We start from the raw sequence: 26054 nt of genomic DNA on the forward strand, positions 1-26054 counted from the left end.
GGTTTGCACCCAGCTGATGAACTGGGGTGGGGCGGGGGGTGAAAGCACAGGCCCAGGGAGATGGTGACCATGGCCCCCAAACCCCCACGGCTCAGCAGGGGGAGCCCAGGTGCCCACAGAGGCTGTCTGTGCAGCCCGGAGGGCAAACCTGGCTGGTCAACAGTGCGTAGTCCTGTCATGTGTCCTTGGAAGCTGCCTTGTGACCCTGGGCAACCCCCAAACCTCCTGATCTCAGACTGGACCCCTCATTGCAGCATAAACAAGGGTTTGCACTTGACCCGGGTCTCGGGAAGACCAGACCTGCCTTCTATATCCGTGTCCTCTCAGAACCCAGCTGGCCTTTCTACCCCAGGTCTCCTGCTTCACAGGTGGAAGCAATGGCAGGTCCAAGGTTCAGTCTGGAGACCTTTTCTCTCACCCTCACGTGGGGGTTTCTGCACAAACAGCCGCACAGGATGCAGACCTGCCCCAGGGCGGACTTGGGCCACAGGATGTGGCTGCTGGGGCTACTTCCGGAATGTTTTTCTCAGCAGGGAGACTGGCTACACTGGCTCCTTCACCGGGGGTGAGGGCGGGGGAAGATTCAGGAGGCCCCAGAGGTCCTGGCAGGTGGCACAGAATGGGAGGCTTGGATCTGGAGCAGGGAGGGTCAGACGCCCCAGGCTCCCTCGCACTGGCTTGTCTTCAGCACCCAGGGTGGTCTGTGGGCAGAACGAGCTGCAGATGAGCTTGTTTCCATCACCTCACCAGGGTGCTAGGAATCTCATCCGAGAGTCCCCGAAGGACTCTCCCCAAGGACTCTCCAGGGAGAGCAGAACGTGGCCTCCCTGACCCCTTGCATCCCCCCCCCCTCCGCTCACCATGCCCGAGCCCAGAGCCCACAAGCTGCTCCGTTGAAAACAATGCACCAGAAACTCTGTGTCCCAGTTTTTATGGTTTTGCAGCAGAATGCCCGACGTGGAACATAATTGCAAATATTCGGCTGTGCAAAAGAGAACAGTGCTTAAGTACAAATGGAGACATGATTCTTTTTTTTAAATAAATACTTAAACACAACCCGGGTCCCACAAGCACCTGGACTCTATGGTCTGAGCGGCGGAACTGCCAGCCCGTGGACCCACGAAGACGTCATGATTGCCCTCCCCCCGGAATCAAAACATGGAACCTGGTGCCGATGATCGATCACAATGAGCCCCCTTTGGAACCTTCCCCAGCCCTGTCTACGTGATCTGGCCGGGACAAGGACACTGGAATTTCTCGAAGATCAATGGTCCGTAACAGTTAAAAGGATTCTACGTGATTCCCTTGGCCCCCGTGTCTGGAGGAGGAATGTCTAGATGACTTTCTTCAGCTCGTCGTACAGAACCAGCACGAAGGCGCCCCCCATGCCCCTTAGGACGTTGGACCACGCGCCCTTGAAGAAGGCTTTGCCCCCTTCATCTTTGAAGATCTTCCGCCAGCAGTCGACGGTCCCCTTGTACATGATGTCAGCTGCAAGAGGGACAGACAGGAGAGCTTACTGGGAGGTTACTCGGGAAAAGAGCAAAGGGAAACCCAGAAGACACGGTCCACACACTGAAACCGGATGCCACCCTCCAGGCGACCTGGATTTCTCATCCCAGGGAAAAATGAGGCTCTGCACACCAACAGCTCCAGGTCTTGGCCGCTGCTCAGCCCACTGCTGTGGCTATAACCAAAACACCCAAATTGCAGCCCCGTGTCCACTCCTGGGATCAGTGCAAGGTCCCGGGCCAGCGTAGAGAAGACCAAAGCACGGGCAGCACCAAGGGCCCGGGCAGGTACCCGGCAGGGCTGCAGGGTTCTAGCGCCCCTGGATCAACAGTTACGGTCTCAAACCCTGTGAAGAACCTCATCTGTTAGCCCCGCTTCCCATGGCCTGAGGCCACCAAAGGGCCCGTCATTCCAGGAGCTCTTGTATCTCTCATCTCCGAGGACAAGTCCCGGTCACCAGGACCGAGACAACGTACCTCCTTTGCGCCCGGACTGCATCATCATCCGCCGCCGCACGGTGTCGAAGGGGTAGGAGACCACGCCGGCCACGGCCGTCACAGTCTGGGCGATCATCCAGCTCACCACAATGTGCGTGTTCTTGGGGTCTGGGAGCATGCCTGCGGGGTCACCAGCCAGCGTTAGGTTCCAGTGCCACACACACAGCGGGGCAAGAGCAGTACTGCCTGCCCTGGTGCCACGTGGAGCCCCCGCGACCAGGGAACGGCATGGAACCACCCGCAGGGCATAGAGCGGTCCCTGAGGCCCACGCTTAGTGCCTGGGAACGAACGGGCTCTCTCTACAGAGAGGGACAGGCGAGCCTGGTAAGTGCATGTACCACACAAGAGGCGGTTCTGCTGCACAGACACTAGCTTTCAGGGTGTGAACGGCACACCCTAATGTTCACGCTGAAAACCCCGGATACCTAAAAATAACTGCCTTTAAAAAACAGTGTAAAGCGTCTTCAGAGGAGACCCTAATCCAACACCATCAACACCCTGTAAAAAATCTAAACTCAGACGCACAAAAGAGGCCCACGTGAGGACACACGGACAAAACTGCCATCTACACACCGAGGAGACGCCACGAACGCCAGCAACCCCGTGGACGTGTGGATGTCAGACTTCCCACCCTGCAGAGTGCGGCTCTGCCAACAGCGGATCCCGGAGCCCCCGCCGCACGTGCAGCCCCACAGCAAGAACACACGTACCCTTGGCCGTGTCGTAGACGCCGAAGTAGGCCGCCCGGTAGATGATGATGCCCTGCACGGACACGTTGAAGCCCTGGTAGAGGCCCCGGATGCCGTCGGACTTGGTGATCTTCACCAGGCAGTCTCCAAGGCCCTTGAACTCCCGCTCGGTGCCCGACTTGCCGACGTCGGCCGCCAGACGGGTTCTGGCGAAATCCAGCGGGTACACGAAGCAGAGGGAGGTGGCGCCCGCGGCCCCGCCTGATGCCAGGTTGCCGGCAAAGTACCTCCAGAACTGCGTGTGCTTGTCCACGCCCCCCAGGAAGATCTGCTTATACTTATCCTTGAACGCAAAGTTGAGGGCCTGCGTGGGGAAGTAGCGGATCACGTTGGCCAGGTTGCCCCTCCAGAAGGACAGCACGCCCTGCTCCTTGGGGATGCGCACGATGCAGTCCACGATGCCCTTATACTGCTTGTCGGCGGCGATCTGCTTGCTGGCGTGCTGCACCTGCGAGATAGACGGGCGGACAGGCTCGTTAGAGGGCCCGCACGCAGTACCAGCCAGCGTCCCTAGGGTAGGCGAGTCCCTGGAGGGGAATTCCTGCATGTGAGCACGGTAGCTCCACGGGAGAGCTCATATCCCGGGGGGGCCTATGCCTGCAAGTGGAACCGCTCAACCGTGCACGGGAGGAGCGCACTGGGTCGACAGGATGGGGCACAGCCCAGGACACCACCGGTCAACCCAGCACCGGAGGGCACTCATCCCGGGAGGCGCGTCCCTGCAAGTCGGAACCGCTCATCCGTGCACGGGAGGAGCGCACTGGGTCGACAGGACCGGGCACACCCAGGACACTGGTCCCTGCAAGTCCGCACCGCTCATCCGTGCACGGGAGCGTGCACTGGCTCGACAGGACGGGGCACAGCCCAGGACACTGGTCCCCGCAGGTCCGCACGGGTCAACCGACAATGTTCCCACTGCCCCACCCGCAACAACGTTGCCAAGGACGCGCTGCAACAATGTTGCCAAGGAGGCGCTGCAACAATGTTGCCGCCAGCTGGCCGCGGGCGCAACGACTTCCCAGCGGAGCGCCGCGGCTCGCCGCCTCTCAGGCCGGAACGGGGCGGAGCAAAGTCCCGGCCTCCATCACAGGGGGCGCTCGCGGGGCTCCCGCGGTCCGCTCGGCCTCGACGGTGGGAACCGCGGGGGCGAGGCCCGCGCTCCGGGCGCCCGAGAGCTCTGCCCCAGCGCGCACGCGCGGAGAGCGCCACGTGACGCGCGGCCGGCCCGGCCCCGGAAGCGGGCGGCGCGCGGACAAAGCGGCGCGGCCTCGCACTTCCGGCGGCCGCGGGTCCCGGTGCACGCGGCCGGCCCGCCCCGCTGTCACCCCCCACCGCGAGCCCTCGCAGCACGCCCGGACCCCCCCCCCCGACGGGACCGCCGTCCCGGGTCCCCGAGCGCGCACGCGCCGTGCGCACCTGCAGCAGCAGCTTGACCCGCTCGATCGGGGCCACGGCCGTCTTGGAGATGGCGGCGGCGATGCCTCCGGCCAGGAAGTCCTTGGCGAACGAGATGGCCTGCTCCGTCATGGCGGCGGGCGGGCGGGCGGCGGACGGCGGAGTGCGGGCGCGGACAGCCGGACGGACGGGCGAACCGAGGGAGGGAGGGAGGGAGGGAGGGCGCCGCTGGCTCCGCGCTGCCGCCGCCGGGACCGAAAGGACGGGGCGCCCAGCGCGCAGCCGCTAAGGGCCCGAAGCCCCGCCCCGCGCCCCCGCCCGCCGCGCCCATTGGCCGCGCCGCCCGCCGACGCCCCGCCCCTTCCCGCGCGCCGCGCCCCCGCGGGCTGCCGGGAGCCGCAGCGCGCCCCGCCCCGTGCCCGCCCGCGCCGCGCCCATTGGCTGCGCTGCTGCCGTTGCCCCGCCCCTTCCCGCGCGCCGGGCCCCGAGGCATGCCGGGAGCGGGACCCCGCCCATGCGCCGTGCGGCCCGAGGGCTCGGCCGCCGCCGTGACCTTGTGAAGGTCGCCGCGGGCCCTGGGCGCTCCCGGCGGGGGGAGGGGGCGGCGGCGGCGGCGGGTCCGCGAGCTCGGGCTCCTTCCAGCCGCTGGCCCCCCGGGCGCGCCCAGCACCGCGACCCTGACCCTGCGCGACCCGTCCCCCGACCGCGACCCCTTGGCCCCGTGTGCTGACCCCGAGGTCACGTCGCGGCCCCGGGCTCCTCTGGAAGACCCCAAGGTCAGCTCGAAGACCGCAAGGTCAGGTCGCCTGCCACCTGCACTTCCCCCCTCCAAAAGCCCACAGTCCCCACGACTGGCCGCCCGACCCGTCCTCACTCCAGCGCCCCGCCCACTGGCCCATGCGGACGCCCCAGACCATCCCCAGCGAGCCCAAGCCTGGGCCCCCCCAAGACCCCCGCGCCCTCATGTGGGGGTGCTGCAGCCCGCATGGACGGGTGACTCGCGGCGGCGCTCGCTGCACGGGGCCATGCTGAGCCGGCCACGCATGCACCTGTGCATTCGTGCACCTGCACACACACGGGGCACCTGCGCACGCAGAAGGCACCTGCACACGCACACGCAGACGGCACCTGTGCACACGCAGACGGCACCTGCACACACGCGTGCACCTGCACACAGAGGGCACCTGCACACGCACACGCACTTGTGCATTCGTGCACCTGCACACACACAGGGCACCTGCGCACACTCAGAAGGCACCTGCACACGCACATGCACCTGTGTGTCCAGCTGCACACGCAGACGGCACCTGTGCACACGCAGAAGGCACCTGCACATACGCGTGCACCTGCACACGCAGACGGCACCTGTGCACACGCAGAAGGCACCTGCACACACACGTGCACCTGCACACACACATGCACACACACCCCGGGCACCCCCAGGAGGGAAGCTCAAGCCCGGACACGGTGTCCTGCGGAACGTTCCATTGACCTTGAACCTCTTACTGGATTGTAACCGAGCGAGCGATCCGAGTGGAAGGTGTGTCGCTCGGAGTGGAAGGTGTGTCGCTCGCTGGCTTGGCCGCAGCGGGACTCCAGCTCCGGGAGGCGCCCTCAGGGCTCCGCCCGACTGGCTTTAGGCCTCCCTGTCTCTCTTCCTGTCTCTCTCCTGTCCCTGCCTCCGCTTCCGTCCTCCTCCTCCCTGCTCCCGTGCTCGCCCCACTTGTGTTTGCTCCCCTGCGTCCCCCTGGCAGGTAGGGAACCCTTGAGCGGGTGGCCGGATGCCAGCAAAGCATCGCGGAGCTTTGTGTCCTTGTCCAGTTCCCTGTGTCCTTGCGGATGCCGGCTCCGCCCAGGCCTGGCCTCTGGGAGAGGCAGGTGAGGCTGGAGCACCCGTGCTGGCCAGGGTGCAGGGGGTGCTGGGGGAGCACCCAGAAGTCACTTAGAAGGCCCCAGGGTCTGGGCTCGCGAACACGGCGTTGGAGATTCTGGCACATTCTGGGGGCTTCGCTGGGACAGGGAGCGGGAAGGTCCACGGAGGGCCCCAGGCTTGGCGCAGCGGCCGTGGGGGGCACCTCCAGGTGACAACAGTACGGGCCTGTCTGGGCCGGAAGGGCCGGGCACCGAGTGCCAGTGCCCCAGAGGTCTGCTGGGAGGGGGGGCGCCCAGGCTGACGACTGCAATGGAGTTGGGACGAGCGAGGAGCTTCTCTAGAGCGCCGGGCTCAGCCGTGGGGGGCTCCTGCCGTGGGGGGCGGTTAGCCTCTGCCCTCCGCTAGCTCTGAACTCCCAGCAGCCGGCTCGGAGCCCTGGGGGCCCCGGGAAGCTTCTGGAATCCGTTTGCACGAACCAACAGGAGCCCTTGCACTTAGGGCTAATTGAGGTTCAGGACACGTTTTCCCTCGGGTGGGGGGGGGGTGGGCGGGTAGGCTCAGGCACTGACCTGTTCGTCCTTGGAGTGTGTGTGCGGGTGACACAGGGCCCGGGATGCACGGGAGCTGGCCCTACAGAGCAGGGGGCTGAGGAACACTAGAAACCAAGAAGCTCGTGTCCCGGGAAAGGCCACAGCCTGCACGGTCTCACCGGGATAGGGGAGGGGTGGCAGGGGAGGCAGGGAGGCCCGGGGCCTGCAAAGGGTTGTTTCCAGCCCGCGCGGGGACCCTGAGAAGCACCCCCGAGCCTAAGACTGCACGGGGCGCCCCGGGTGCTCGCCTGGCGCCGGGCCAGCAGGTGCCTCACGCCGCGGCCCCACGGTGTCTGGAAAACGGGTGTGGGAATTAAACAAATAAAAGATTGTAGTAAAACTGTTGGCAAAGATTGTGCCTTGCAGCTGATGGCTGAGAACGACGGGGTGGGCTGCGCGCTGGGGGTGGGGGTGCCTTCCCTGAGGCCTGCCTTTAAGGAACCCGGTCGGTTGGGTCAGATGGTGCCCCCCCCACGGGACCCTGTGATGCCGGTGGTCAGGAGGGTGGTGACGCGTTCCCCGGGGGCGCTGCTTGGAGCCCTGGGGTCACACACCTGCCCAACGACAGGCCGGGTGCGTCCAGGAATAACTGTCCCCTGCACAGGTGCTGGGGGGGGGGGCAGCCGCAGAATTCCACCCTCCAGAGCCCCCCTGGCTCCTGAAGACTAAGGCCCTTTAAAGACACGCGTACCCGGCTCTGCTCCCCGTCAGACGCCCCTAAAAAGAGCTGTATTCCCGACAAACGAAGAGGCAGGTCGTGTGGCAGCGAGGCCCCACGTCGTAATCTCATTTTTCTGGTGTTTTACTACCAAAAGAGACACGGGACAGCGCGTGGTGTAAGGAACCCACGGACTGTCGCCGCCTTCTGAGATGTTATCTGGCCGCTGGCTCCCAGCCGTGGTCTCCGTGGGTCGTGGGGTCGGGGCGCCGGGGGATGTGCACGCCCAGGGGCGGCCCGTGCTGGGCCCGGGGTCGTGGGGTCGGGGCGTCGGGGGCGCAGGCACAGAGCAGCCGGGACCACGGTCGGGGGGCGGGGGGGGGGACTTGGATGTTCGGAGGGGCCTGGTGAGGAGCGCGGTTGCTTCTACCCCTGCGTCCCTGAGACAAGTGGCAGCCACCGAGAGCAGGTGTGCCATGTCACCGGGTCCGTCAGCGTCACGCAGCGCGGCCACCCCAAGAGGGCACCAGCCCTCCCTGCTTAGCACCAGCCCAGGACAGGGGCGGCGGACCCGGTGCAGGAGGGGACCCCGCGGTGAGAGGAGCCCGGGTCACCTGCCCCAGGCCGGGTCAGGGGTCGGAAGGGGTGGGAGGAGCCCGGTCACCTGCCCCAGCCCCGCGCAGGGGTCGGACGCGGTGGGAGGAGCCTGGACGGGGTGGCAGGAACCCGGGTCACCTGCCGCAGGCCGGTTCTGGGGTCGGACGGGGTGGGAGGAGCCTGGACGCGGTGGGAGGAGCCCGGGTCACCTGCCCCAGGCCGGTTCTGGGGTCGGACGGGGTGGGAGGAGCCTGGACGCGGTGGGAGGAGCCCGGGTCACCTGCCCCAGGCCTGCGCAGGGGTCGGACGCGGTGGGAGGAGCCCGGGTCACCTGTCCCAGGCCTGCGCAGGGGTCGGACGCGGTGGGAGGAGCCCGGGTCACCTGTCCCAGGCTGGTTCTGGGGTCGGACGGGGTGGGAGGAGCCTGGACGCGGTGGGAGGAGCCCGGGTCACCTTCCCCAGGCCTGCGCAGCGGCACCTACGCGGTGGGTGGGGCCTGGGTCACCTGCCCCAGGCCAGTTCAGGGGTCCGACGGGGTGGGAGGAGCCCGGTCACCTGCCCCAGCCCCGCGCAGGGGTCGGACGCGGTGGGAGGAGCCTGGACGGGGTGGGAGGAGCTCGGTCACCTGCCCCAGCCCCGCGCAGGGGTCGGACGCGGAGGGAGAGGCCTGGGCGGGGCGCGAAGGGCCTGTTTCAGGGGCACCAGGTGAGGCCTTGAGCCCGAACCCTCGTCCTGCAGCAGGGCAGCTGCGGGCACCGCCCTGGACGCCGCAGCCCCGCTCATCACCACCTCATCCCTCTTCCACCCCAGGCTCCGATCGACACCCAACTTGCCATTACTATTATTATTATTATTTTTAAAATTTGGACTCTGACCAAAAGAATGCATTGACGTCTGCGTGAAGGCACATCTAATGAGACAACATCGAGCACAGGCGCGATTGGTGTGAGTCTACACGCTCACACGTAGACGTAACTTGGTGTCTCTGTAGAAAACCCGTCCACACAGAGAAAGCTACTGGGCGTATAAGCATGTGGAGGCCCGCGCAGTTGCTCATTTTTACTATTTTTATTTAAGGATTTATTTATTTGAGACAGAGCGCGCACGTGCACCAGTGCACACGCACGTGGGAGGCGCGTCAGCCACCAGGGATGTGACCGACTGGACCGTTTTCCTAATAATTCCAGAACGTCCGCTCACAGACACCTTGCGAGCTGCTCTGCACTGTCATTGCCCGATATACAGAAGAGCGCAAGGCACCTGCCTGTTCAGAAGATAAATTAAGGCACACGTACACAAGAGTTGAGCGTGACACGCGTCGCTCGGGGACCTGGGTGGAAAGGAGTCCTGTCCACCCCATGACCCGCCACCTGCGTGAGGCAGCAGCTGCTTAAACACACGCAGAAGCGCGGGGAAAAGAGGCGTGGAGGAGGCGCCCAGGGGGCCTGGGTGCCACCGGGCCTTTGCACAGGCTGCGCGGCTCCCGCCACGGCAGCGGGACCTCCGGCGAGCGCCCTGCGCCTGCTGCGGCCTGCCCCACCGCCGGGGCTCAGGGCGGCGAGGCCCGGGTGCCCAGCAGCAGGTGCAGCGCGCCCCCCGCCGCGGCCGCCACCTGCACGTCCCGGAAGCCGTGCTGCTCCAGCAGGTCCCGGTACTCCGCCCCGCTGCGGCCGCGCCCCCGGGGGCGCACCAGCAGGCTCAGGGCCGCCGCCAGGTTGCTCCGGGCCGCCGCTGGGTCCTCGTCCACGGTCTCCTCGGCCACCAACACGCCGCCGCCTACGAAGCACACAGCCAGTTGCGGTCAAGGGCAAGGTTTCCACAGTGGGCCCCGTGGGGACACCCCGCACGGGGGTGGAATGTAGTGAGGGGACTGCCGGGCCTCCTGCGGCGAGGTGGGGTCACTGCCCGCCAGTGTGCAGGGTGAGCAGAACCACAGGGGACAGAGACCCAGACCCTGGGATGGGAGGAGGACGCAGGACCGGGACGCGGAGCCGGGGGCGAGCCCAGCGCTGGTGGACACAACCCGGGGCCGGGATGGTTCACCTCGTGCACACGGGTGGGGGAAACTGAGTCTGGGTGCGGGGACCGCGGCCCCATCACGGCGCACGCATGCTGGAAATCCCATAAGAAAATCTTACAAAAGGCCAGTTTGAGCTCTGCGACCCCTGCGCCCTGGGTGCAGGCCACCCGCGAACTGGCAGCTCTGCAGGTGCAGGGAAGCTCTGGGGTGCGAGCTCTGACATCTGTGAACCTGTCTGGGGGGAAGCCTCAGCGCCCCGGGCTCGCCCCTGCACTCCCCCAGCCGGCCCTCCTGGCCATGAACGTCGCCTGCAACCGCACTGTCCCAGGGTCACATCCTCGCCCAGCTCTGGGGTCCAGGGGGGACACGCTCCCTCCACAGGCTCCGGGGAGGGGCCCTCCTGCCTCCTCTCGCCTGCACACTCTGCATGTCGCCTGGGCCACAGCCCCGTCTCTACGCATACACGCCCCGTTGCACTTCACACTTCAGTTCCTTCTTTCTTTTTGTGCAAAATAGGAGACCCCACATGACGGGCACCTCCCGGCCCAAGTGCAAGACTACAAGCAGCCTCACGGTGCACAAAACAGGACACGCGGATGGCCGGCTCGTTTACGCTCCCCAAGGCCGCAGGGAGGCCCCCCCAGAACTGCTTCGCCAGATGCCAGGAGCTCAGGACGCGGAAATGAGAGCCGTGGTTCCGGGACTGGGACCTCGAGGGCCTGCGACGGGGCCGCGGGGTGGCTGGATGCATCCTGCTGCACGGCCTGACGGGCCATGGCGGCTGTGACCGCCTCGGACACGGCCCCGGGGACACGGAGCGCCGAGGCCAGCAGTCGGGAGGTGCACAGCCTGCGTCCTCAGAGGGACCACTTGGGGCGCGTCCAGGAGCCTCCGGGGCCCCAGAGCGCAGACGCCAGTCACCGGCTTTATGGGGCCAGGACACGGGGCTCCGGTGAGAGGTTCCCAGAGCTCCCGGCACGCTCCCCGCGGACCAAGCCGGGTCACCTGGCTCTCCGCCAAGCCACCTCGTCCTGTCTTTCCTTTCTGGGTGCGCATGTGCAGGAAGGCCCCGGCCCGGGCCCCGTCTCACCTGGCTTGCAGCGGCCTGACAGCCGGCCCAGCAGCGCGTGCACCTGGTCGTCCGGCCAGTCGTGCAGGATTCTGGAGAGCACGTACAGCTCTGCCTCCGGGAGGCTGTCCTTGAAAAAGTCACCTGGGAACAAAATAAAGAAATAAGAAAATAAAAAAAATAATAATAATAATAAAAAGAAATAAGAAAATAAATAAAAAATAAGGAAATTAAAAGAATACTAAGTAAAATAAAATTTATAAAATGAGAAAAAAAGAAAAACTCAGGAGAAAATAAATGAATAATAAGAAATAAATAAAATGAAATTAAAAAAAAGAAAAGAAAAAGGAAAACTCACATGGAAAAAAGAATTATTAATTAATTAAATGAAGTAAAAAAAAAAAAAAAATCACCTGGTGTGGAAACAAGGTGCCATGAGCCCGTCAGGGACGCGGGAGCTACGTGTCCACCCGACAGACACATGACGGGGGGGGGGGGGTCGGCCGCTCCCCAGAACTGCTGGCAGCAGGGACAACTGTGTCCTGATCCCAAAACATGCCAGAAGTCCGAACCCTGGGCCGTCAGCACGCGTGCCCTTGGGCCGGGTCGCGGCGCCCACGGGATTCAGGACCGCAAGGGTTTCTTTTCAAGCTGCTCCCACGTTTGCATCCACCCCCTGCCCCGGCCCTGGAAGTTCTCCCTCGCGTCTAACTCAAGGCTTTCCTGCTCCAGCTTGTGTGGCCGTGGTGGGTGCAGACACCTGCAGACGCCCACCTCTGCCGATCCACGTCCCCACGTGCCCGCCCAGCACTGCTGCTTCCAGGGCCGCTGACACGGCCGCTCACGCTCACGTTATATGACGTGGAGATGCACACAACTGTGCACGCACACACGGAAACTCATGTGCATGCACACACGCATGCAGACCACACGCAGGCGCACACACACTGCATGCACATCACACACACACGTAGCTGCACACACGCGCATAGACAAATACACGGATGATGCACACATGCATGAACATGCAGAGACAAATACATGCATAGATACGTTTAAATGCACATACACACACGCAACACACACTCAGACAACACACGTATCACATGCACACACAGGGACACCGACACAGAGATATGTATACAGGCACGTGCATGCAGACAGGCAACACACGGGCATGCACACGCACAGACACACACGTGCAGGCACATGCACACAGAGACTGAGACTTAAAGACATCAGACATAGAGATATGCACAGATGCAAACACACACACTGCATGCACACACAAACACACGTGTGTACATGCACACACAAACACATGCAGAACAGACTTACGTTTGCACGCACAGACAACGCACACATGCACGTACATGCAGACAACAAATGCATGCATGCACACACAGACGTTTGCGTTTACACAGACACACACGTACACACACACTCAAACACACGTGTCATAAGCACACACAGGCACACTGACACAGAGACATGTACACAGGCACAGATGTGCATGCATACAGGCAACATGCATACATGCACACGTGCAGACACACAAGCGTGCATGCACATGTGCACAGAGACTGAGACAAAGACATCACGCACAGAGATATGCACAGATGCAAGCACACACACAGGCACAACTACATGCCCACACAAAGAAGACACACGTGTGTACATGCACACACAAACACATGCAGACAAACAGACATACATTTGCATGTACACAGACAACACACACATGCACATACATGCAGAAACAACAAATGCATGCATGCACACACGCAAAGACGATTGCATTTACACATACAACACACACGTATCATAAGCACGCACAGGCACACCGCACAGACGTGCCCAGGCACACATGTGCATGCATAGGCACACGCACGCACACGCCCAGACACACACAGAGCCATCCCCCACACAGGTAACCGCATGTGCACACACACAAATACACCCATGTTCACATTCCCAGAAGACACGCACACCCACACCCTGCACGCACACCCCGTAGAAGCCCATACGGTCGGCCGAACGTTGACGCTCGGCAAACACAAAGCAGCGCGCACCTGGCACGAAGCTGATCCGCTCCGAGGGCCGCCCTCCGGGCTGGAAGCACGCGACGTGCTCGAGGACGTCCGGGAGGTCGAACACCGTCACCCTCATGCGCGGGTACTCGTGGGCCAGCTCGTGGGCCAGCGCGCCCGTGCAGCCTGCGGGGACGCACACCTGCTCCGTGACCCGCCCGTGCCCCCTGGCCGGCCGCCCCGGTTCCACCTTGGCTAAACCAAAGTGATGCCTGAGCACGCACACTGCGGCCGGAAGGCAGCTGCTGGCAGAGATCTCTGCTGTCTCACACAGGCTTCGGGGCCTCTCGGGGTCAGGACCTGGCTAGGCACGGCAAGACCGGTGCTGGCCCAGCGCAGGTGAGCCGGGGCTCCGGGTGGGCATAGACTCACCCAGGGAGCATCGTGGCCCAGCTGGGGGGGGGGGCTGCACTCCTCCCATCTCCTTTCTGCGGCAAGAATGTAGATGTGATGGCTGGCGCCCCAGCAGCCGCTCTGGGCCACCAGGAGGAGCGGCGTACAGATGACCAGGAAATGAAAGCTGGCAGCTCTGGGCTCCCCGTGGGCCCCCAGATTCAATGTACCCCTTGCCCATCCCTAGAACCTCCTCGCACTTGGGATGATCTGCCCCCAAGCCCCAGCCGGCGGCACGGCCAAACCCAGGGACTTCGCTGCTGCGTGGAGAGGGGAACCCATTTTGGACATCGCATTAGCAGATGAGGCGGGCGGGACTTCTCCCGGGGAACACACAAAGTCGTCTGCGCCCCATTCCTGGCCCCAGGGGGTGGGGGTGCTGTGGCTACGCACCTCCCAGGTCACAGGCCGAGGTGAACCGGGACAGGTCGAAGGCCGTGGCCACCCGGCGGGCCGTCAGCTTGCTGAGGCCGTGCATGGCCCGCATGAACTGCAGCATCGTCTGCTGGCTCTGAAACGGGACGGGGTCTGAGGGACCCACCAGGCCCAGGGGCTCCTGGGGCCCGGCTGCTGGCCCCACCCCGCCTTTCTGCAGGGAGCATGAGGGGGCAGCCAGACAGGGAGCTGCTCCGGGGGAGGGGGGGCAGTCAGGCCTGGGCCGCGTGGGTGTTCCTATGGGGCCCAGCCCTTCGGGGAGGGGTGGGGGGGCGGAGCCAGGTCAGGCGGGCTCTGCTGGGGCAGGGCAGGGTCCAGCTCAGGGTGGGGTCCTGCCGGGAGCGAGGGAGGGAGGGCAGCTCCAGTGGGATCCAGATCCTCCCTTCAAAACAGACGCCCGGGGCCAGGATCTGGAGTCAGCCAACCTGCGCTCACCCTAGAGCCCCCAGGCTCCCCAGGAAGGGTGTCGCTGCACAGCAGGCGGGAGGGACCAGGTGGGGTCTCCCCGGTGGCCCATGCAGCGGGCACCGTGCTGGTGACCCTCTGCCCGCTGATCCTTCGGACCCTGTAGCCACCACCCCCCCCCCCCCCCCACCCCCCCCCCCCCCCCCCCCCCCCGCTCCGGGGTCGCGTGTGGGCAGGGCCTCTGCAGGGGGAGGGGGAACCCAAGCCCCTGCTGGGACAGGTGGCCACTGAGATGGCCAGCGGAGACGGGGTGGGGGCGATGTGCAGGAAGTGGCCCTGAGTCCCACAGGGACAGGCGGGGTTGGGGGGCGCCCACCTGAGCCCCCACCTGGGACGTGGTTCCCCCCAGCCCTGCCCTGCCTTCCTCGCTGCCTCTCCAATGGGGGCCGTGGGGAGAGCTGAGGCTGCGACTGCCCCGCTCTGCGCCCCGGGAACCCTGCCTCCCCTCACCCCCCCACCCCTGCTCTGCTCCCCAGGACCCACCTCCCCGCTCTGGTCCCCATGACCCCACCCCCCACCTGCGCCTGCTCTGTTCCCCTGGACCCCTGCCCCTGCTCTGGTTCCCAGGACCCCTGGCCCCGCTTTTTTCCCCAGGACTCACTCTGCTCCCCGGGACCCCCTACCCCCCTCGCCCCCGGCTCTGCTTGCTGGGACCCTGCCTGGTGCTTCTGTGCCCCACTGTCTCTGCTCAGGATGGTGCCCTCCCCCCCAATTTCCTATGTCAGAACCTAACCCGGAGGGGATGGTTGGCATTGGGACAGTGTCTGGGGTGGCGGGGTCATGAGGTCATGAGGTCATGAGGGTGCAGCCCCACGACGGGCCTGGTGTCCCTGCAGGGCCCAGGCAGACGCGCCCTGCCCCTTCCACCACGACGGAGGGTGGACCCAAGTCCGCAGGCGCCTGGACCTGGGACGGGACTGAGAACCGTGACAAGGACGTGCCTTGCTTGTGCGCCCCCTAGCGGGTGGTGCCCCCCCCAACCCCGTGTCCTTCCCACCCCGTGACCTCCCCTGACCTCCCCATCACCAAGGTGGTAGGCAGAGGCTTTGTAGGAGGTCGCAGGTCACGGGCCGCAGCCATACCCGTGGGTCCTTTTGCAACACACGCGTGTGATGGGCAGGTGTGCGCCCGGAGCCCCAGTACCTGAGCCGGGTCCTCCACCTTCCCGCCCGCAGCTGCGTTTGGTCCCTGTCGCACGGCCACCTCCAGGCGCGTGAAGAGCTCCCAGGTGTGGTCGTCGTGGCGCGTCACCAAGCCGTGGAGCGAATACTCGCCGTCCGACGCCAGGTGCCGGCTTGCCACCTCCGTGTTGCGGTAACCTGGCACGACAGGGCACCGTGGGCGCTCGGGCCGGGGACGCCCCAGGGACCCCACACACCGCACCTGCTCAGGGCTCGGTCATCGCGGAGACCTCAGCCCAGACCCACCCGGAACCAGACTCATGGAAGTGTGACCCGAACATGGGGATACTCCCAGAGGCGGTTCCCCTGAAGCCCGGGGGCCCAGGAGCACCCACGCCACGCCAGGCTGCATACCGCTGCGCAGGGTGGTCTGACACCTACGGCCGTTTACGCGAAGGGGATGAGGCCGTGGGCGATGTGGGTCAGAGCTCTTCCCTTCTCTCCCCTCTTCACACCCGGGTGGCTGTGCGTAGGGCCTGGCCCCCCCGGGGAGCCCCTCTGGGACACCCGCACCCAGAGAACGGGAGGCTGGGGGCTCAGGTGGTGATGGGAGACCCGCATCTGCCAACACAGGGCTCCACCAACTGTCCTCATCGAGACGAGGAGCCGCACTGCGTCCGTCCTAACGCCTAAACCTTGTTCCTTCTGAGCCTTTGGAAGAGCAGCACGACCTGTGCGTGTGCGTGGGAACTGCTCACAGGTTCGCCCGCAGAACCGTGCAAGGGCCCCGCGAAAACGTGCCCGAAGAACCTCCCGGGTGATTGAAAGTCTGGACACGGGAGCTTTCTCCACGTTCTGTCATTCTTTTTGATAGAGGAGGAGGAGATCGTGACAATGATCTGGCTGGGGAGAAAGGCCCGCTTCCCGCGCCCCAAATCCTAACCGCATGCTTGTACGACTTTGTGCAAAGGGCAGCTCCTGGGGCCCAGGCCGGCGCCCCACGTTCCTCCTTATCACGCAGGTGAAGGTACCTCGAGCCCCCTGTCATTCCCAAGGCATCGGAGGGACCATCCATTGGACTGTCTGCTCGGAGACCATGCTCGAGAGTCTCGTTCGTTTCGGCGAACACGCTGTCGCCCACCATCCACCTACCTACCTGTCTATGCTTCCCTCCATTCCCCATCTACCTACTTATCTATTCATCTATTGACCCATCGTTCCATCCATCCATCCATCCATCCATCCATCCACTCAACCATCCTTCCATCCATCCATCCATCCATCCATCCCTCCACTCAACCATCCATCCATCCATCCATGTACCCATCCATCTACCTACCTACCAATCTATCCTTCCTTCCATTCATACATCTACCTACTTAACTACCCATCCATCCATCCACTCAACCATCCATCCATCATCCATGCATCCATTAATCCATCCACCCACCCATCCATCCACCCACCCATCCATCCAGTCTACCATCCTTCCATTTATCCATCTACCTACCTACCCATCCACCCATCTACCTACTTACCTACCCATCTAGTCTTCCTTCCATTCATACATCTACCTACTTATTCATCCATGCATCTATCCATCCGTCCATCCACCAGCCTTATGTTCACCCATCCATCTACCTATCTGTCCATCTATCTATTCTTCTTTCCTTCCATTCATTCATCTACCTACCTACACATCTATTATCCATAGACCCACACATGCATCTACTTACTTACCTACCTACCCATCTATTCTTCCTTGCATTCATACATGTACCTAATTACCTACCTCTCCAACCATGCATCTATCCATCTGTCCATCCATCCACTCAACCATCCATCCATTATCCATGCATCCACGCATCTATCCATCCATCCACCTACCTACCCATCTATTCTTCCTTCCATCCATTCACCCACCTACTTACGTACCTATCTATCCATCTGTCATTCCATCCATCCATCCATCATATCCATCCATCATCCATCCATCATATCCATCCATCATCCATCCATCCATCCGTCATATCCATCCATCCATCCGTCATATCCATCCATCCATCCATCCATCCATCCATCCATCATTTCCATCCATCCATCCATCCATTATCCATTCATCCATCCATCCACCTATTCATCTATCCAACCTCAGTCTATCCATCCAAATCTCCTGTTACCTACCTAGCTATTTCCCCTCCCTAATATCTATGTACCTGTGTATCCATGCCTTTATCTCATCTGTCTAAATAATTAAAAACATGTATCTGCCTTGTGCACATGCCTATTCCACTGGTTGTGTTTCTCTCGTGAACCCTGAGGGATGCAGCTCCTTTGAGAGCAGAGCCCGTAATGACGTCACTCTCCTGACATGCACGTACACTCAATACGTTTCCTCTCCCCCATTCTCTCTTCTTATTCTCCGGGAAACGCCATGTTCCGCCTTCGCTCAGAAGCCACCTTTACTCGGTGAGCGACTTCCACCTGCGAACACTGTCAGCACAACACGTAGGAGGTCCCCTTACCTCCGTCTGTCTTCTCCAGTAACCCCAGGGCCACACAGGCATCCAGGAGCCGTCCAGTTCCACACACTGAGGCATCAATTCTGCCCGCAACCTCCGCGGCCTTCAGGGGGGCCTCGTCTTTCAGTACGTCGAACACCTTCAGCTTGCAAGCCGTGAACAGGGCCTGTGCGTTAAAAACAAGTACAATTACACTTACTACGTGACCTGTCAGGTACTTTTTACTGCTACGGACCCGAAAGAAGGAGGTCAAAGCTGTGAAAACCGTCAACGGCAACTTCTCCAGGGACACCTGGGTGGCTCGGTGGTTGAGCATCTGCTCTTGGCTCAGGGCGTGATCCCGGGGTCCCGGGATTGAGTCCTGCATCGGGCTCCCCGCAGGGCCCTGCTTCTCCCTCTGCCCCTCGGCTTGGTCAGCTCACCTGACCGCCGGGAGCCCTTTGTCAGGAGAATGATGTGATAGGTGGGCAGATGGGTGCACAGGTAGGCAGGTAGGTCGATAAATGGATGGATGCTAGATCTGGGAGATGGCACGTAGGTAAGTAGATTTATGGACACAGATAACTGACGGTCTGGTGATGCGCATGGGGGCGGACAGGTAATAGTTTGATGACTGGTAGGCAGGTAGCTAAGAGATCATAGACGAGCAGATGCCGGGAGCACAGCGGACCTCCATCCTGTGACAATGCAATGTTGCCTGAGCTCTGTTTTAACTATTATTTGCAGGAAAATTCATTATTTCGAGGCCTGACACAGCACAACCACCTGATCACGACAGCTCCTGCCGTGCCAAGGCCGTCAGAGGGAGGCGGCCGGTGGGGTGTGAGGGGTGTGGGAGGGAGCAACCCCCGCAGCCACTGATGTGGCGACCCCTGCGGAGCCCAAGCACGGGAAAGGCCACCCCCCTGCAGCCTCTCAGGGGCCCAGAGCCCTCGGGCAGCCGGAAGGTTGGCCGAGCGGGGCCGCGGGAGAAGGCCGGAGAGAAGAGGAGACCGCCGGGTGGGCGTGCCGCCGTGGCCGCGATCGTGAGGACGGCCAGGTGCGCGTGTGCCTGAGACGCTGTGCCGGCAGGCCTGTGAGCACGCAGGAAGGACGAGGAGGCCACAGGCACTGGCACCCGCGGGCTCCCGCGAGCACCAGTGGCCTGCAGGCGCTCACCCCACCTGGGGCACCCTGTGGCTGGGATCCCGAGGCCACGGCACGGTGAGGACACAGATCCCTGCACACAGCTGGTGACCTGGCGCCAGACCCCCCCCACCTGCCACCTGGCCAGAGGGAATGCGCTGGGCGTCCCGAGGCTGCTGCAACGGCCAGCCTTCTGGCCTCGTCTCCCTGGGCCACAGTAGAGGCCTCTCAGGGGTGCACCGTGTCCCCGTGCTGCAGTCATCAGACCCTGTGCACCTTCAAATACCCATAGACACCTCGCCCCCAAGAGATAAGCCCAAGTCCTGACCCCTAGAACCCGAGATGGGAGTCGAATGTGGAAACAGGGTGTTTGCAGATGGGAGGACGTGAAGGCTCTGACATGAGGTGGCCCTACGTCCAATGACCGGGGTCCTCGTAAGAGACAGAAGAGGAGCTGCAGATGCGGAGGAGGAGCCCCGTGAGGACGGAGGCGGAGACGGGAGGGACGCGGCCACCAGCCTGGGGATACCTGGGGCCCAGACGCCGGAAAAGGCGGGAGGGCCCCTCCCTGGAGCCCCAGCCCTGGACCTCGGTGGTCCTGCCCCCCTGGAGCTCAGACACCCTGTGGTGTTAAGCTCCCCGAATCTGCGGTCATCGCTGACGGCAGCCCCAGGACGCTCAGACCGGTACCTTTGACGCTTTAAAGCCATCTATGAGTCCTAGAAGGTCCGCTGGGAACGGGGGCGGGCTCTCCACCGCGCCGTTGGCCTCGGCTCCCCGTGTGCCCGCAGCAGCCTGTCCTCCGGGGCCGCCTTCGATGCCCCCCGCAGGGTCCGAGCCGCCACCCTCCACGTCGCTCAGGTCCTCGAAGGTGTCGACGGCCGGGATGGAGTCGTGCTTGACGCGCCGCACGTCGTGGCGGCCGGGCGGGTAGTAGAGCTCCACCAGCTTCTTGCAGAAGTGGTTCAGGGGGAAGCCGACCACGTTGAGGAAGTCTCCGTGGACGTACTCCACCAGCATGCCGCCCAACGCCTGGATCCCGTAGCCCCCCGCCTTGTCCCTGAGCGCGGGGAGCGACCGGGTGGGGGGCAGACGGCGGGACCGTTACGGGACCAACCAGAGTCCTGGGGGTCGCACGATCGCTTCCCTGTGGCCCTCCAATCCCACAGCCTGGGGCAGGGAGCCCAGCGACCACCCCGGGGCCCTTCGGGGACCAGTCTGGCTCTGCGCAAACTGCTAAGCGACCCTTGAGTCCTCAGCACGGGCAGTGGCCAGGTGTCACTGGCTGGCGGTCTCCGGGCTCCCTGCCTCCTACATGCACCCTGGGGCATGGCCCTGAGGACCCCGATCAGCGCCTGTGCCTCTGCCGAGACCTCCTTAAGGATGGAGGAAGGGCCGTGCAAGAGCCGCTCCTTCCTGGGCGCTGACACCTGCCTCCCCGGTGCCGCCGCGAGGGACGCAGGGGCGCCCTCCCCTGTCCCACCCGGCGCGTGCATGCAGGCCTGAGCCTTGGTCACATCAACCACAGCACACGGCGGCTCCTCTGGGGCAGGTGTCCCCACGCCGCTGAGGCTTGTGAGTACACGTCCCACCACCCCCAGAGGCGTCACGGTGACAGCGACCCCCGCACGGCAGTGTTGCCGGGAAGCAGGTGCGTCGCGAGGGCCGGAGGCACGCGTCCCCGTCGGGGGCACTCACATGGGCTCGCCGCTGTCGATGTACTCCCACAGCAGCTCCTCCGACAGCCGGGAGAACCTGACCGTGGTCTCCTCGTGGAACTGACACACGTCCGTGTCCAGCTGGCCGCCTGCAGCACGGGCCGAGGTCAGGGCGCCCCCCGCCGACCTCTCTGCCCCTGCTCGCCCCACCCGCCAGGGGGGATGGTCAACCGCGGGGTCTGGGGGGGACGGGGAACATGAAGCCAGCGAACCCCGCGAGTGGGGGGACCGCCGCGCACGGGGCTCCTTGGGCTCTCCCTCCGGGACTTCCGCCCCGCAGCCAGGTGTGCGGCCAGGTGAGCCGGCGGCGGCCACACCTTGTGCACTGCACAGGACCAGCCAGCGAAGCGCCCGTGCAGGTCACACCCACGGTGACCCCGTGTCCTGCGGGGGCGCACAGGCCTCCAGGCAGCCCTGACCTCTGCAGACAGGGGCACAGATGCGCTCACGGGGGACCCGAGGGCTCAGCTCTGCAGGGACACCTGCCCCTCCCGCGGAGGCCCAGACCCGGGACGGGGACGCGGACGCGGCTGGCGCGGTACCTTTGCTGCAACAGTGGATGATGGCGACGCCCGTGAACACGCTGTGCTCCTTGCCGTTCAACCTGCAGGACGCCCTGGACGTGACGGGTCGGACCCCGCGGGGGCGCCTCCCTGCCACCCGCCATCAGCCCGTGTCTGTCTGTCCGTGCGTTGCTGCTGCGGCTGCTGTGTGAGGGGCCCGCCCACGGGACACGGCGGGGACAGGTGCGGAGGGACAGGTGTGACCCTCCCCGAGACCACAGCTGAGGTCCCCATCCCACCCTGGACATAGGCCGCTCCCCAGGGGGCTGACCCTACCCGGGACCTCAGTTGAGGACCCCTCCCACCCTGGACATGAGCCCCACCCCAGGGCCTGACCCTCCCCCCAAGGACCTCAGCTGAGGACCCCACCCCACCCTGGACATAAGCTGCACCCCAGGGGGCTGACCCTCCCCGGGACCTCAGCTGAGGACTCCACCCCACCCTGGACATGAGCCCCACCCCAGGGGCCTGACCCTACCCGGGACCTCAGCTGAGGACCTCGCCCCACCCTGGACATAGGCCGCTCCCCAGGGGGCTGACCCTACCCGGGACCTCAGTTGAGGACCCCTCCCACCCTGGACATGAGCCCCACCCCAGGGGCTGACCCTCCCCCCAAGGACCTCAGCTGAGGACCCCACCCCACCCTGGACATAAGCCGCACCCCAGGGGGCTGACCCTACCCGGGACCTCAGTTGAGGACCCCTCCCACCCTGGACATGAGCCCCACCCCAGGGGCTGACCCTCCCCCCGAGGACCTCAGCTGAGGACCCCACCCCACCCTGGACATGAGCCCCACCCCAGGGGCCTGACCCTACCCGGGACCACAGCTGAGGACCCCCCCCGACCCGGGACATTAGCCCCACCCCAGGGGCTGACCCTCCTCGAGGACCTCAGCTGAGGACCCCCCCCACCCGGGACATGAGCCCCACCCCAGGGGGCTGACCCTCCCCGGGACCTCAGCTGAAGTCCTCATCCCACCCTGGACATAAGCCGCACCCCAGGGGGCTGACCCTACCGGGAACCCTCATGTGAGGGCCCCACCCCAGGGGGCTGACCCTCCCCAGGACCACAACTGAGGTCTCCACTGCACCCTGGACATAGGCCACACCCCAGGGGGCTGACCCTCCCCGGGGCCACAGCTGAGGTCCCCACCCCACTCTGGACATAAGCCGCACCCCAGGGGGCTGACCCTACCCGGGACCTCAGTTGAGGACCCCCCCACCCTGGTCATGAGCCCCACCCCAGGGGCTGATCCTACCGGGGACCCTCATGTGAGGGCCCCACCCCAGGGGCTGATCCTACCGGGGACCCTCATGTGAGGGCCCCACCCCAGGGGGCTGACCCTCCCCAGGACCACAACTGAGGTCCCCACTGCACCCTGGACATAGGCCACACCCCAGGGGGCTGACCCCCCCCACCGAGGACCTCAGCTGAGGACCCCACCCCACCCTGGACGTGAGCCCCACCCCAGGGGCCCTGACCCTCCCCAAGGACCTCACCTGAGGACCCCCCCCCCCACCCGGGACATGAGCCCCACCCCAGGGAGCTGACCCTCCCTGGGACCACAGCTGAGGACCCCACCCCACCCTGGACATAGGCCGCACCCCAGGGGCCTGACCCTCCCCAAGGACCTCAGCTGAGGACCCCCCCCACCCGGGACATGAGCCCCACCCCGGGCACGGACCCCGACCCAGGCCCGACCCCTCCCAGGCCCCCCCGCTGCTTCCCGGGGGACCAGGGCGCACACCCACATGGACAGCATCCTGTACGCGTCTTGCTTGTCCACCGGCTTTTCCAGGATCAGCCCCCCGACCGTCTGCAAGAGAACCAAGGAGGGCCGCGCGCTGAGCAGGCCGGGTCTCAGCGTCCGCACCTCGGTCTCTGTCCCCAGCACAGACACAGCAAACAGGCGGCCAGAGAAGGCCACGAGGGCACTCACCACGATGGTGTCCGCTCCGATGACCACGTCGGGGGCCCGGAGGTCCTTCTGCGGGAAATGCAAACGCAGCTTTAGACATGACGCCCGTGTGTGTCTTGTGCAGACACCCTGGTGGCGCGAGGGGTGGGTATGAAGCCAGTCCTACTTGGGAGAGTGGGATCTGGGCTTCCTCGATGTCCCCAGCACGGACCCGAGTGTGAGCCGGGGACCCCGGCTTGTGAGGGGCTGCAGCCTGCAGGTGTTCTGTGGTCACGTGATGGGGATGCACTTGCTGGGCAGCACTGCAAACAGCAGTGTCCGCCCCAGGGGCTCCTCCTCCTTCGTGGTGGGGGTGGGGTGGACGGCGCGGGGGGGCGTGGGGGCACCGGTCCCGGCGCCGCCCCAAATCCTCCCCCAGCTATCCAGAATTAAGGACAAAGCCCTCTCCTGACCCGCTCAATGGCAATTAAGGAGAAGGCCGTCTGGGCAATTAAATCAGTCCGCGTGGAAAATTCAGGCTCGGGGCCGAGCTCGCTCGTCTGGGATCACCTCTGTCTGTAGGGAACCTTGAACCCTGGGCGTCCTTAAACATTAACCTTTCTACCGCTGAAAATCAATTAATCAATACTCGAGTATTTATTGCAATAGCTGATGTTATAGCGCGGGGCACACAGCACGTGTGGTATGACCGGAGTCGCGGTGGGATGTCGCTGTGGCGCCTGGTGACAGATGGCGCACGGCGATCGGGCACCGTGAACGCCTACGGTGGGACGGCGTCTAGTGACCTGCAGGGACACCCTGCGATGCGAGTTCTGTACCGAAGTGCCGCCGCCACGCTCCTCACGATGGTGCATGAAACGACTTCACGGTGTAAATAGTAACGTTGTGTTCATTACGATGGTGTATGAAGTAACTTTATATCGTAAATAATGTTACATTCATTACGATAAGTGTATGAAATAACTATGTTAAAAATAACGAAGTTACATTCATTACGATGGCGTATTAAGTGACTTTATATCGTAAATAACAGCGTTACATTCATTACGATGGTATATTAAATTATATTATAAATAATGACGTTATATTCATTACGATAGTGTATTAACTACCGTACATTATAAATAGCCTTATATTCATTACAATGGTGTGTTAAATAACCTTATATTGTAAATAAAAATGTTACATTCATCACGATGGTGTATTAAATGACTTTGTATTGCAGATGGTGATCTTATATTCCTTATGATAGTGTATTAAATAACTGTATTAAAAATAATGAAAAATAATAAAAATAAAAAATAAAAAATAAAAATGTTATAGTCACTACGATGGTGTATTAAATAACTTTATATTGTAAATAATAACATTATATTCCTTACGATAGTGTATTAAATAACCTTATATTCTAAATAATGTTACATTCATTACGATGGTGTATTAAATAACTTTATATTGTAGATAATGATGTTATATTTCTTAGGATAGTGTATTAAATAACTATATTAAAAATAATGTCATAGTCATTACGATGGTGTATTAAATGACTTTATATTGCATATAATAGTGTTATATTCATTACGATACTGTGTTAAATAACTATATTAAAAATGTTATATTCATTACGATACTGTATTACATAACCTTATACTGTAAATAATGATGTTATATTCATTACGATGGTGTATTAAATGACTATATTGTAAATAATGATGTTATATTCCTTAGGATAGTGTATTAAATAACTATATTAAACATAATAACGTATTCATTACGACGGTGCATTGCATGACTTTATCCTGTGACCGACAGCGTTACATCGCGTCCCAGGTAACTCACGTCCTAGCTGATGCTCTATCCCTTATGATGGAGCGTTAAGTAACCCAGACGGTGAACGCCGTCCTCCCCGGCAGGACCGGGTACTGCGAAGGCTACCTGCGAGCAGGTCAGCGCCGACCCCGGCCCCGTCGGGAGGCTGCGGCTGCCACACCGAGACCCCAATGCCACCCGGGGCCTTGGATCCTAACTAGGCCCCGTCACTCCTTTGTGCTCAGTGGTCCTGTTGGGTTCCTCGAGCGCGCGCTGCAGGGGATCAGGCCCACACACTGGGACCCGAGACCCCAGGACAGTGAGGCCAGCCCAGCGCTCGGCCCCGAGCCCACCGCCCTCCCAGCCCCGGCCGCTCACCTGGTACATCCTGGCGGCCACCTCCAGGGCCTTCTGCTTGGCCGTTTCCATGGCGTAGGCGTAGGGCGCGGGGAAGGAGGCTTTATCCAGCGTCTCTTTGAACCTCGAAGGAACCACCTCAAACCTGAGACCCTGGAACACGAGAACACGGGGTGTCAGGCGCCGCGGGGATAGCCCACGGACCCTGAGCAGCGAGCGCCCCCCCTGCGGTCCACGAGGCCCTCCCTGCGCGCCGGCTCCTGCCTGGCCTGTCCTCCTGGCACAGGGACCCGTGGGTGCTGCCCAGCGGCCCGGGGGGAGCGGGCTGGCTGGGGCCCAGCGGACCTGGAGGGAAGCCACTGCCGTCCATGCAGCGGCCACGCACAGGCCAGCCGGCCGGCCTGCTTGGGCCGGGGTCTGAGGCTCTGAGCGGTCAAAGGGCTCGCGGAGTGTCCCCGAGGCCGGCACGTCAGCCCCGGGGCGGGACAAGCAGCTGGAAACTGACCACCCGCACAAAATGCCACGGACACTGCTTGACCGCGGTCCCCAAACACGTGTGGACAGGCAAGGCCGTCCC

At 62.9% G+C, this 26054-nt stretch overlaps 3 protein-coding genes across 4 annotated transcripts in view; 1 reads left to right on the forward strand and 2 right to left on the reverse strand.

The window, feature by feature from the left end:
* Window positions 1–915: 915 nt before the first annotated feature.
* SLC25A6 (solute carrier family 25 member 6) lies at window positions 916–4452 on the reverse strand. The gene is made up of 4 exons (XM_025435396.3): window positions 4176–4452; window positions 2721–3207; window positions 1989–2129; window positions 916–1491 (listed from the first exon to the last, which is right to left on the reverse strand). Exons 1-4 carry the CDS (start codon window positions 4284–4286, stop codon window positions 1334–1336), a joined length of 897 nt encoding a protein of 298 aa, XP_025291181.1. The 5' UTR covers window positions 4287–4452; the 3' UTR covers window positions 916–1333.
* Window positions 4453–7666: 3214 nt separating this feature from the next.
* On the forward strand, window positions 7667–11200 carry LOC125754736 (translation initiation factor IF-2-like). The gene is made up of 2 exons (XM_049107879.1): window positions 7667–9792; window positions 10409–11200. The coding sequence occupies exon 1, from the start codon at window positions 7752–7754 to the stop codon at window positions 8730–8732; it is 981 nt and encodes a 326-aa protein (XP_048963836.1). The 5' UTR covers window positions 7667–7751; the 3' UTR covers window positions 8733–9792; window positions 10409–11200.
* Window positions 8926–26054, reverse strand: part of ASMTL (acetylserotonin O-methyltransferase like) — a 60328-nt gene continuing 43199 nt past the window's right edge. For both annotated transcript variants that reach the window (XM_035711387.2, XM_025435409.3), the window contains exons 2-13: window positions 25499–25630; window positions 23333–23380; window positions 23145–23209; window positions 21373–21434; window positions 20811–20919; window positions 19803–20172; window positions 17991–18153; window positions 15488–15663; window positions 13838–13955; window positions 13034–13177; window positions 10983–11105; window positions 8926–9648 (exon numbers count right to left, since the gene is read on the reverse strand). In XM_035711387.2, coding sequence (XP_035567280.2) covers window positions 9422–9648; window positions 10983–11105; window positions 13034–13177; window positions 13838–13955; window positions 15488–15663; window positions 17991–18153; window positions 19803–20172; window positions 20811–20919; window positions 21373–21434; window positions 23145–23209; window positions 23333–23380; window positions 25499–25549 — 1656 coding nt within the window. In that variant the 5' untranslated portion in view covers window positions 25550–25630 and the 3' untranslated portion in view covers window positions 8926–9421. The remainder of the gene's footprint in view (window positions 9649–10982; window positions 11106–13033; window positions 13178–13837; window positions 13956–15487; window positions 15664–17990; window positions 18154–19802; window positions 20173–20810; window positions 20920–21372; window positions 21435–23144; window positions 23210–23332; window positions 23381–25498; window positions 25631–26054) is intronic.

The sequence above is a fragment of the Canis lupus genome, chromosome X, assembly GCF_003254725.2.
Source record: "Canis lupus dingo isolate Sandy chromosome X, ASM325472v2, whole genome shotgun sequence".
Taxonomy (NCBI): domain Eukaryota; kingdom Metazoa; phylum Chordata; class Mammalia; order Carnivora; family Canidae; genus Canis; species Canis lupus.